This window comes from Orcinus orca, chromosome 11 (assembly GCF_937001465.1).
Source record: "Orcinus orca chromosome 11, mOrcOrc1.1, whole genome shotgun sequence".
In the NCBI taxonomy this organism is placed as follows: Eukaryota; Metazoa; Chordata; class Mammalia; order Artiodactyla; family Delphinidae; genus Orcinus; species Orcinus orca.
This window is the reverse complement of record NC_064569.1, coordinates 46,708,275-46,721,083: the sequence shown is the minus strand read 5'-3', so window position 1 is coordinate 46,721,083 and position 12,809 is coordinate 46,708,275. Positions and strand designations below refer to the sequence as shown.

At 43.0% G+C, this 12,809-nt stretch overlaps 1 protein-coding gene across 7 annotated transcripts in view; it reads left to right on the top strand.

Annotated features, from left to right (window-relative positions):
• The window catches only part of LRIG3 (leucine rich repeats and immunoglobulin like domains 3), a 47,350-nt gene that overhangs the window by 8,447 nt on the left and 26,094 nt on the right, over window positions 1-12,809 (top strand). Inside the window, exon 2 of one of the 7 annotated variants that reach the window (XM_033440511.2) lies at window positions 189-299. The exons of 5 other annotated variants lie outside the window; for them this stretch is intronic. Coding sequence is in view for 1 of the 2 variants with exons in the window: in XM_033440509.2 (XP_033296400.1) it covers window positions 12,145-12,176 (32 nt within the window). In the remaining variant the exon portion in view is untranslated. Of the gene's footprint in view, window positions 1-188; window positions 300-10,702; window positions 12,177-12,809 lie in introns of those variants that run through there. One more of the 7 variants, XM_033440509.2, reaches the window with a different exon arrangement.

The window sequence follows — 12,809 nt, the reverse complement described above, 5'->3', positions numbered from 1 at the left end:
TTTCTGTCTTGCGTAGGGTAGACTGTTTTTGTTTATATAGAAGCACTTGAAAATAACCAGAGTCAAAAGTCAGTACTTAAATACATTTCTGAAATTTCAAAAAAAAAAAAAAAGTTAAACCACATAACATGGCTCAGATTAGAAATTTGCTATAGCACCACAATTAAATCCCATATCTTTCCAAGTAGTTCCCAAGACAATCTGACTTCTGTCAAGATTTCTTTCTTATACCATTGCTGCTCTGTGCGGTGAGGGCCTCTGCCAGCTGGACGGCCTGGATGCAGGGAAGACTGTACCTGGTAAGACCTTCCTCTTCTCTCAGCTGCAGGAGCCAACAACTAATATTGGGTCAGTTGTCACCCATGGCCAGAGATGAATTCACTTAGGGACCAGTTCTGATAATGTCAGGGAAGCCTGGTAGAATGCCAGCATCTTGGAATGAAGGTTGGATTAGCATTCAACTTCCCCATTAACAAAGCTCATCTCTGACCATGGGAATTTGCAGGAGGTAAAAGACCTGAATAGACTTGCTTTCCTTTGAATCCCACACAGCAGTAGCTCAGAAGTCAACTGGCACGCTGTGGGCAAAACATGGTTTGTGTTTTGTGTTTATTTTTCTTAATTTCCTAGCCACACATGGCAGGATAGTATATTTTAAGGGAAGAAGTGGAATAATTTTTGGAATGAGCATATCTTATACTAAAACCGTTGGCCTGGCATAAGCGAGTTGATTTTACCAGATGTGATAGTTCTGGCTTCTTGTATGTTGCACGAGCTGCCCAACTTTGGACATTTTTGAAACCTGTAACCTGAGTTAGGGCAGGTTTGAATCCATAAGTTATGTAACATTACTGTTGAACAAGAGGCCTTATTGGTCATAAAATAGAGCTAGTTGGGTCTTGTCTTGACACTGATCGTTTATATGGTATCGTCCAACATGCAGGTGCTTTGCCTGGTATCTTAGACTTGAAAAGGTTTACATGAAGGAATGTCAAAGGGAGACCTAGATTACTGGTGAAAATGTAGATTTCCTGACCCCATCCCTAGAGATTCTGAATTAATGTGTTTGGGTGGGGCCCAAGTAAATCCATTTTAGCACATCTACTTGAGATTCTGATCAGATATTACATACATATTTCTGGATTACTGAAGAAGCCAAGTTGTCATAACCAGATAAGCCTTTTTTCATTATTATCTCGAAGGTAAAGCATTTCTCCCAAGTCCATCCTTTTCTTCATAACCTGTCATTTTTTCAGAGATGACAGTGTCATTCTTCTAGAGAGGTTATTACAAATACTGATCACTTCTGCCGGTGGGACCCCAACAGGTGTGCGCCACCGCCGTTGAAGTGACTTAAAGCAGAGTGAGGTGATTAGTTTTGATATTGGAAAATGTCATTCTGGCTTTAGTGTGGAGAATGGCCTGGCAGTGGCAGGAGGGGGCTTAGAGGGGCCAGATAATGAGGAAGCCACCACAGTAGACCTGATGCGATGGTGGCCCTGTTGTCCCATAGTGCCGCTTCCGTCGAGTCAGTAGAACAGTGATTAAAAGCAAAGCTCAGGTTGGATGGCTTGCCATTAATAGCTGGCTCTTCTCTTTGGTAGTTTGTGCCCTTGGGCAAGGTACAGTCTGTCTGTGCTTCCTACTCTATAAAACGAGAATAATAAAAGCACACACCTCATCAGGTTGTTGTAAGGATTGGGAGAGAGAATGTAGTGAAACCTGCCTGGCATAAGCTGAGTGGTCAGTGGACATGAGCCACAGGCATGGGGATGCCGGTCATTCATTCAACGAAAATTTATCAAAGAAACAAACAGTGCCAGGTTCTGTTTAGAGTGCTGGGGACACCACAATGAACAAAGCAGACAAAAAACTCCCTCTTACTGTGAAGCTTCTGTCCATGTGAGGGGTGAGAGAAAAATAAGTAAACAAACTTTAAAAGAAAAGGTAACTTCAGTTCTTGATAATGGCTGTGAAGGAAAAGAAAGGAGGGCGAAGGGATGGAGAGCTCGGTCGGCTGCCCTTTAGGATGGTCAGGAAGGCTGCTTTTTGAAGACTTACCAAATCCTGCTATGTGTTCGGTGCTATTCTAAGGCCAAAGTTCAACAGTGAACAAAACAGAAATCCCTGCCTTCGTGGGGCTGATCTTCTCATGGAAGGAAAAAGACGGAGAGTAAAATAAATAAGAGATGGGACTTCTCCGGTGGTCCAGTGGTTAAGAATCCGCCTTCCAATGCAGGGGACACAGGTTTGATCCCTGGTCGGGGAACTAAGATCCCACATGCCGCGGGGCAGCTAAGCCCGTGTGCCTCAACTGTAGGAGCCCGCGTGCCGCAAACTACAGAGCCCACGCGCCGCAAACTACAGAGCCCACGCACTCTGGAGCCCGTGCGCCACAACTAGAGAGAAGCCTGTGCGCTGTAGTGAAGATCCCGCGTGCCGCAACTGGGCTTCCCTGGTGGTGCAGTGGTTGAGAGTCCGCCTGCCGATGCAGGGGACACGGGTTCGTGCCCCGGTCCGGGAAGATCCCACATGCCGTGGAGCCGCTGGGCCTGTGAGCCGTGGCCGCTGAGCCTGCGCGTCCGGAGCCTGTGCTCCTCAATGGGAGAGGCCTGCATACCGCAAAAAAAAAAAAAAAATCCCGCATGCCGCAACTAAAGACCTGACACAGCACCCCCCCCCCAAAAAAAAAGAGAGAGATGTGATCAGAAGGAACTAAGTGCTAGGGAGAGAGGAGTTATAGGAGTATGTGTGGTGGAAGAGGGGGAGCAGTTTACAGTTTTAAATGGGGCTGAGGGGAGGGGCCCACTGGGACTGTGACACTTGAGTTAAGGTCTGCAGGTGAGGGAGGGAGTCATGAGGAGCATCCTGGGGGTGGGGGTCATCTCCGTAAGCCTCCCCTGCCCTGTCCAGGCCCATCTTGCCTTGTATATCCAACTGCTACATGGCCATGAGATGACCCTGTTCATATTTTTCTCCCCTGACTGTGAGGCCTCTGGGGCTGACTCTTGTTTTCCCTAGTACTTAATGCAGGTTATATGGCATACAATCGGGGCTTAATTCGTATATGCATTGAATTAAGGAATACTTATGGAACAACCACATGCATTTAACATGATTCAGACAGATCTCCTCCTAGAGACTTAGTCTATAGAAGAGGCTAAAAATGTACAGTGGAGAAAATGCCTACCTATGTCTTAACCTGTGTTCAGCTGTGCATGCTTGGCAAGAAACAAAATAAAAAACTATAGCAACAGCAATGCTAATAATTAAAAGAAAGAGAAGAACACAAGAGAAGTAATTTAAGTAGCAGAAGGATTTAGCTCACCATTCTGCCCAGCGAGCGCATGCCCTGGAGTGTGTGTGAAGTGAAAGTATGCAGGAAATAAAAGCCCCCTTTCCCATTTGCCTTTTGAAGTGTGTATATCTCAGACGACTGAGGATGACTGGTCTTCAGAGATAGATATATTTCCTAGCCCCTGTGCCCAATGTGCATGGGAACTACTTCATCAGGTCCTGAACTAAAAATTCAAAATACAAAACAATGACAACAACAAAACAGGAAATTGATCTGTCCTAACACCAAAGGAAAAGCTGGCCCTACAGGAATCATTGAGAGAGAGAGAGAGAGAGAGAGAACACATGTGTGCATAAAAAACCTTTGCTGGTGTTTTAAGGGTTTTTCAGGGGTGTGTCAATGATAGATGATCTTCCCCCCTCCACGGGCTTTAGAACCTGAGTCTGCCTGAGATGTGGCCCCATCACATCATGTGTCCTCCTGCATGGGAGAGGCTTTGGGGATGAGAGTCCTGCCTTCCATCAGAGGTCTGGTCTGATTTATATGCTATGGAGAACAATCCTGGGTAGTAGGGAGTCTTAGCCATTCCTGTAGCATGAACAGTAGTCATTGTAGAATTTGGAGAAGGGTGGTGACCTTTCTTTCTTCAGTTTTGGAACTCCTACAAGCGCAGTACCTGTGCTTCTCCCATGGCATGTGTCATACCTCTCACTCCAGGGTTGGACTCGTGTCTTACTGAGCTCTCTGTCGCCTCAGGAGCCCAGTCCAGTCTCTGGCACATAAGAGGTTCTCATTAAATATCTGAGCAGATGAGAGATCTCGGGCCCTTGTGCGGAAGTAGAGAGACCTGAGCTGGAAATGGGGCCCCCCAGGTTTTTGTCTTGTTTCACGCTAATGACCTGTCTGACCTCAGGCAGAGCTAATGAACTCTGCTTTGTTTATCTGTAGGAACAGTGTAAGATGTCTGCCCGTCTATCTCATATGGTTCCGGTGAAGGATCAAATGGCATATTGTACATGAAAGGGCTCCGGATGGCGTGAGCGACCACAGCTGCTGCTGATACAGTTGCAGTGGGCTGGGGGAAGGCACAGAGACTGGGGCGGGGGGGGGGGGGCGCACAGTGGATTCTCGAACAGGAGGGTCACCGGAGGAGGGCAGGATTTAGAAACATTATCATGGTAGCAATAGATGAGGGAGGGAGGAAGAACTTGGCATTTGGGGTGAGTTATCAGGAAAACTTTTGCTCTCTTCAAATAGTTCCAAAAAAATCAGTGAGCACCCAATTATAATTACTAAATGAACACCGTTTCTAACCTGAGGGTTTATATAACTATAAGGTGGATTTGGAGCTGTTTAAAGTGCCCCCAGAACACCGCCTACTATGTGCTGAGTGCTGGAGAACAAAGAAAAATAGCACCCGGCCTCTGCCTCCCAGGGGCTTTGAATGAATGTAATGGGCAGACAGACAATAAAGAAAAAAGAGATACTCCAAGGAGGAGATGCCCTGGTTAATAGAGAGAAACAGAGGAGGGCTGTCCTTTCAATGTATGTAGTGTGAGAGGGTGAGTGAGGCCTGGACTGGGAAGGAGACTTGGTTACACTGACAGGGATCAGCTTCGGTGTTTTACAGGTTTTGGGGTAGTAATTGACTTTTTTTTTAAGCAGAGGAATGAAATAACTACATTTCAATTAAGCACCAAATCTGCTTCTCTCCTTTTTCTCAAGTAGTCATTAAACAGTGCTCATATTCAAAGTCAAGTACCATAGACCACTCAGTAATGTGACTTTGATAATTAACAGTTATGCCTTGCCGAATACCTGTTATCCATCCACCTTTAGAACTGTTCTCTGCTCTGAGCCTTGCTGTATGTTAGGGCCACACCTCCTTTTCCCACAGAAGGAAATTGACCATTGCGTGGGAGTCACGTGAGTGTGGGCTTCTGTATGCTGAAAGGAGTAGAGTTGGACTAATGACTAGAAGTCAGATCTGCAGTGTTCTGTTAACTGTGTACTGAACCCGGCACCATGTCAAGTGGGAATTCCATCCAGAAGCATGCATTCTCATTACAGTCCCCAAATCAGACTAATGAAAAATCAGTTTGGGAGACTGAAGAGGCTATTGCCTGGTTGCTTGGCACAGAATTTATTTAAATGATTCACCAAATTCTGCTTATAACTTTGAAAATACATTGTTATTTTAATAGCTCACAGCTCAGAAATAAAGCTGCATGTGGGAAAGGCAAGCATTTTTATATGTTCTCAAGTGATAGTATAGCTAAGTAATTTTATAACTGGGAGGTAAAGCTCAAAGGTAAAAACAAAGGTTTTTTTTTTTTAAACCAAAGCCTATATAAATCAGTATTTGAAAAGCAGTCACCAGTGTATCATGTCAATTAAGGAAATTAGGGAGACACTTCACTCAAAATGAGAACTTCAGTTTCTGGGGAATCAGGGTTCTGATGAAGTGGACACAAACTGTATCCCATCTTTACCCACATGTGGGTGTAGACGAGCCCAAGGAATTTGACCACCTTAACTGAAAAATTCATCCCCAACTGTGTGCTCTACAGATGAGGATAAATGGACTAGTGTCTTCATATGTGAAGGACATTGCATTCGAGGGCCACCACCTTCACCAGTACAAGCAAGCCAGACATTACTGTGTTTAATAGCCGTAAGCTCATGAAGCCCATGTCTTACAGAACAAACACATAAACACCTTAATATGATAAGTTGTAATCTTTTATTGGATTTTAAAATGTGTGTATGTGATTTGCACATAAGAGAGCTCACTGTACACAGAGCCGTATGTGTAATACTCTCTAAGTTTACCTTCACATTTAATCATAAACTGGTCCCCAAAATACACATTTGCTAGGTTTTTGTATTCTCAAGTTACAGTGGCTGTATTTGAAACATAAATTTGTGATCGTGTCATGGCTCTTTAAACCCTTCAAGAATTTCCCATTGCTCTTAGATCAGGAGCAAAAATCCTTCTCAAGATAGACAATTCTCTGCGTGACCTGAGTCCTCTTTTCCTGTTAGCCTTCTCTAGAATCATTCCTCATTCCTAGGAATGTGCCAGCTTGTTCCTGCCTCAAGTCCCTTTGCCTAGAAATACTCACCCTCCCCCAGCTTTTGCTAAGTTAGACCTACACATTTTCATATCTCATTTATTTACAGTGTCTATGTTGTTATCATAAATGCAATCCCATTTTCAGTTGTATATTTGTGATTCTTTAATGTCCACTCCCACCACCAGAATGAAACTTTATAAAAGCTGAGATCATGTCTGTTTTTGTCCCCGTTGTAACTCTGTCATGTAACTCAGCGCCTGGCATATGGTGGCCACTCAGTCCATGTTTGCTAAATGAATGACTGAGTCAGTTTCCCAGTCCAAATTAATACATAGTTAATTGCAGAGGAGACTAGTCAGTTAACCTTTTTGTTCCTGCCTCTCTGTACACACTTAAAAGTATTTTCATTAATAAAAGTTTGTTCCAAGGTGGCAACATTCTTAGATTTGACTTGGTGACCCAATTGGGAACCTTTCTTCAATGATGGCTCTTGGAGCCCATAAAATTGACCCACAGTCCCTCGAACTTGACCTTCCAGTATAACTTGCCACAAGAACTCCTGTTTTACCAGTGTTTATCCTGAACCTACAGCATTTTCTCATCCGTTCCCTCAACTTCACGTTAGCCTTTTGTTGGCTGCTTTGAAGTATCAAATACAGCTCCTGCCAGAGACTTCTCTCTGCTTGTGAGGCTTGTGCTTCCAAGACCAGACAAAACAATAACGTTATAGCAGTTGCTTTTCATGACTGGGAGGCAAGATTCAACATGTGTCTCTGTCCTGGCCTAGTTACTTTTCCTCCTTCTCTCCCTTCTTTTACTGTCTGTGCTGTCCTCCGTAGCCTAGAGGTATGGGATCTAGTTGTTGGTTAGAGAGACCAGAACAATGAAACAGGGCTCTAACCAGCACCTCCCCTTCTCTGTCTGGCTGCAAGTTGCTTAAGTACTAAATTCAAAACATGAAAGAAAAGACAGTTATAAATATTAGCACGTCCTTTCTAGCACTTAAAGTCACTGGCCTGGCTGTCTCCCTTCCTCTCCAGAAAGCTTTAGCTGGTAGATAGAGCAGTCTCTAGATTGAGGCTGAAGGCAGCATGAAATATTAAGGTAATATTCACTGCAAGTACTGTTCAGCACAGGATAAACATGGTATACATTCTGGGACTGTCAGTTTTACAATGCACAAACCATTTTAAATTTTTTATAACAAAACGAACATACGGAGTTAGAATCAAAACGAGCATAATTTTTTTTGAAGAAAATAAGATGCTTTTGTACTTCATCCCCAATGGCCATGTCATCCTGCATAAGGTATTGGCCTGGGAACAGAGGGCAGTACTCTTTAAAGATGAATGCATGTTTACAGAGTCAGGACACTCATCAGTTCATCGTATAAATCCCTCTTTCCTCTTATTCTCCTCCTCCTGTCAGTCTTGCTTTCACTTCCTCACCTCTGTCCTCATACAAGTATCAAGAAAAGGGTGAAGGGAATTAGAAATGGTTTACTATATTATATAACTGGTCAGAACCCATGTCATGTTAGTTTTGAGTGTCTGCATGCAATCCTTGTAACTTTGAGTTGGAAGAGACATTTCTCACTGAAGAGAGCTCTCTGGAAGAGAGGTTATGCAACCTCCCCTTGAGCCCTTCCAGGGACAAAAGCTCACTCCTGGGTGAGGAGCTGTTCCATTTGGAATAGTTCTAATTGCTGGGACTCTTTATTTGTTAAGCTGGGCTCTGCCTTTCTGTAGTTTCTGCCTATTGTCCTAGGTCTGTGCACCGGGGAGAACAACTTCAGTCTATTTTCCGCATCGTAACATAATACTGACAAGTCTTAACCTGTAAGGTCTTCTTAAAGCTTTCTCTTCTCCTGGCTCAAGTTCCAGTTCCCATTTTCTATACGATGTGGGGTCTAGACCAGTGTGGTCCAGTAGAGCTTTCTGCGATAATGGAAATGTGTGCAGTCTACTGAGGTAGCCGCTGGACACATGGGGATTGAACACGTGAAAGGTGGCTGGTGTGATGGAGGAATTAAATTTTAAATTTCATTTAAATTTAAAGAGCCACATGTGGCCGGTGGCTATTATGCTGGGCAGTGCAGGTCTAGACTCTGAAAGTCCTCCTGTCACACTCGTTCTTTAGCATGACACCAAACTCCAGTGCCCAGAGCAAGATATTGAGATGGGGTCTAATGCAGAACATGGTGGACTGTGTCTCTTGACCAGAATATGGGATGTTAATGAAGCATAACATTATGTTAGCTTTTTAAGGACCATGTTGTATTATTGGCACATACCAAGTTGCGGTCAGCCGAGATCCCCAAGTCTATTGTCATTCTCGCACGAATTGCTTCCAAATAGTCCTTTTTAAATGATTGATTAAAAATTCAAAACACTGCCTTTCCCCAGCTTAATTTCTCTAGTTACTTCTAGACCATCATTTTAGTATATTGAGAGGTTTGGGATCATATCTAATGGATGAGTTGCACTTGATTATTCACATCTCTGTTCATATTCATACAAACGTTGATAGCACAAGGCCACAGGCAGCCTCAGTAGCAGACCACTTAGCATCTTCCCTAAAGGTCCATGCCAGTCTCTGAATAAAGACTAGGGATGCAAACTCACTTGTCTGTGTGATCATCACCACCGCATATTCTGTGTCTTATTCACAAGGACAAGTTAAGTACTTGGTGAGATCAAGACATTCTGTGTTTGTGATGTTCCTAGCCCATTGGTCTGTGGACCATATCAGAAAAATAAAATGACATTAATTTAGCCTGATGTGTTCATACAGGATTAATCCCCTGTATGAGAACTGTTTATTAATTTGAGGTTCAGAATAATGATGCCATGTTTTCTGGTTCATAGTGTCATCTTAAGGTAAAATTTACATAGGCTAATTTTTTGTTAGACTAAGTTGAATGATGTTTCAATTTAAAAAATTACAATAACTTGTGAGGGAAGGTTTTTAGAGAAAAACTGGTCTTATTCACTGATCAGATTCCCATTAAAGACGTCCTATAAGGCATGGTGGACTGAGCACATTTGTTTCACTCTGCTCCATCCTAGAACCTCCTTAAAATGAAAATAAAGGACTAAGGTGCACACAGACAGGAACAAAGAGAAAACAGGAGAGGAGACAGTTCAAATGAAAGATTTCATTAAAATCTTTCAGTCCTGCACACAAGTTGTAAATGATTTAGAGAGAGTGGAGTGAATCCCAAAAGAAGCAAACACTTTTTTGCTGCAGAAGCTCAGGATGCTTCAGGAATTCAAAGTCGGTAAAGGTAGGGATGCAGAGTAGGACTGAAAATGGGGGATTGGTGAAAACTCTTTTATAAGAAGCAGACCTCCAGGTTCCCCCTCCAAAACTGAAGGCCCAGTGACCAACCCTCCCTTGATGGAGGCAGAAAACTAGAAGTCTACTCTCTAGAGAGTTGAAACGAAGTCTCTGGAATTTGGGGCACAGGCCCAGCTGGGCAAGGGGTGAGGATTGAGGGCAGCATCTTCTGCAGTCAGGGAAATTAAGTCTGATCTGAATATGAGGATGACAGTCCTCCCCTCAGCTTATGTTCCTGTTCACCTTCCCAGACACGAGCAGTCAAGCTTATCCCCACCAGCCTGGAGGTTGGAGGATCTGAGCGATTAGACAGATGCATGTGGATCCATCATGAAACAGACCACCTGTGGTGAGACTCACCAGTCAGCAAGTCCTTACCTCACAGCCCTCAGCAAGCTTTCCGGGGCCGCTTTTTACTAAATATGAGTGGATAGCCAGTGATCACTGTCTCTTGAAAGGGTTTGTAAGAATAAAGTCAGAGTCCGAAATACATAGGAAGAGGGAACCAGAGACAATGGAAGGAGAAGGGAACTTCAAAACAACTTAATATCTCCAGAGAGAAGAGAGATGTTATATCCACAAAATAAGAAAAGAGTAGTAAATAATAATAAAAGGAATATTTCAGAAAATAAGAAAGGGACCCTTAAAAGTTAAAAGTATAATAACAGGGACTTCCCTGGTGGCGCAGTGGTTAAGAATCTGCCTGATGGTGCAAGGGACAGGAGTTCAAGCCCTGGTCCGGGAAGATCCCACGTGCCGCGGAGCAACTAAGCCCGTGCACTACAACTACTGAGCCCGCACGCCTAGAGCCCATGCATCACAACAAGAGAAGCGACTGCAATGAGAAGCCCGTGCACCACAACGAAGAGTAGCCCAGCCCCCGCTCGCTGCAACTAGAGAATAGCCCGCGCGCAGCAACGAAGACCCAACACAGACGAAACAACCATAACAAAAAAATATATATATATATTTATATAACAGACACTTTAGAAAGGTAATGGAAGTGTTGGAAGACAGTTGAAAAGCTCTCAGAAAGAACCAAAAGATAAAAAGATGGAAAACTGGAGAGGAAAAAATAAGAAAATTAGAGGATCAACTTGGAAATCTATTGGAATTCCATGAAGAGACATCTGTGGAACTAGAAAAGAGGAAATTATCAAAGAGGCAAAAAAATTTCCCAGAGCCACGGAACACACATCTCTAGGTTGAAAGACCCTACTGAGTGCCAGCAAATGGAAAAAATAAAAAACCTACAGTGGAGGGACATTACTGTGCTCTTTTAGAACATCAGGGTTAAAGAGAAGCTCTGAGAGGAGGAAAGATCAAATACAAAGCAGGTCACCTGTAAGGATAAATAGTGGTTCTCCCCTCCCCAGTGTGAGCCTCACAGCATCAGCAGCATCTGGGAACTTGGTAGAAATGCAGATTCTCAGGTCACACCCAGGCCTACTGAAATGGAAACCCCGAGTGTGGGGCTCAACAATCTGTGCTCCAAGAAGCCCCCCACTCCCAGTTCTGGTGCCTGTTGCAATTTAAGAAACACTGGAGTTGAGAAGCAGAATGGCCTCTGGCTTCTCAAACTTACATCCTTGAGTGTTGTGATAGGGTAAAACAGTCTTCAAAACCCAAAGGAACATGGTTTCTAATCTCAGCTCGGTACACGCCCAACTGTCAATCCCGTAAAGACATTTCCAAGTATGAAAAAAAAAAAAGTACCTCTACAGATGGTTTCTTAGAAAGCTCATGGAGGATATGCCCCAGGAAAATGAGGTAGTAAACCAAGGAAGACTGGGCAGCCAGGAATTGGGACTCCCCTAGGAAAGAAATCCCCCAAAAGTGAGGCCAGGATCTGTAAGAGGCTGCAGTTTTATATGATGATTATGTGAAGCCTCTGTAGCAAATCTGGTCATTTGCTGAATTGTCATCCAAATCCACAACTCCTTAGAGCTGGAAGAGGACATTTCCTTCCATTTCCTCCCATTGACAGTGAGAAAATCAAGGTTTACAAAGTATGGTAGATCAAGACATACAACTGGGAACAGAATCAAAATCTACTTGCTGGGGAGCTGTGGTATGAACTGCTGCTTCAAAGAGATCCTACTTGTGACAGGTTGATTGATGTAGGGAATCCCACTTTTATGTTTACTTTTTCTGGCTGGCAGCTGTGGTGGTCATACCGCTTTTTGATGGATGTATGCATCTTGAACCACAGTTGAGGTACATCCTTATGGGCCAATCTAAAGCTTGATCTAGAATTTCAAGACTAACTAAGACTATTTGGTCACTTCAGCATCTTGAATCCATTCACTTAATCCTGAGTTTTGGGAACCAAATATGAATCAGAGATTTTCTTCAATCACAAGTAAATCACAAACTTATGGGGAGACTCAAACTCACAGCTTAACCATAGCAGTGGTTTGACCTGTGAAAATGGCTGTGGAAGACCCTGCCTCAAAAGAGAGGTAGGGAAAATTTTTTTAATTTTACTAAATAAAAGTAGAGTTAATTTTTAACTGTATATACTTCAGTTATTTCAGATTAAAATAATGGTTGAGTAAGTGTCTTGTTTAGGATCCTGTTGTCTTCTAGGACCTACCCTTAAATTTCTGTTTACATAAAAGGACTAAATAGAATTTATATTTGGGGATCAAAAAAGGTTTTTTATGTGGTGTAAATGAGTTTCCAACTTATAGTTCTTCTTTCAAGCTTACATGTATTATAATTGGCACATAACTAGGGCCCTGATTATTGAAGGATCTCTGTATTTTAAAACATTGTGGGCAACTTTATCATGTTCACAATCCAAAAGATAATTATATTTTATGTTGACCTGACTTTTAGCAGAAAGAACGGATTCTTTGCTCCTACGGTGGCTCCTTTGCTACTTAATATCTCTGCTTCTTCATCAAGAATCTTTCTCCTTGCAAAAGCTTCCTCAGTTGGCTTTATCCTTAGATGCCACAGGACCAGTGGACCAGTCTAAACATGTGTTCTTTTAATGAAACTTCTTAATTATCTTTTTAGAAAAAAAAAAAAAAGATGAGCAGAGACAGTTTATTTTTATCTGCATGGAAGAGGTTCTTTGCTTGCTAAGT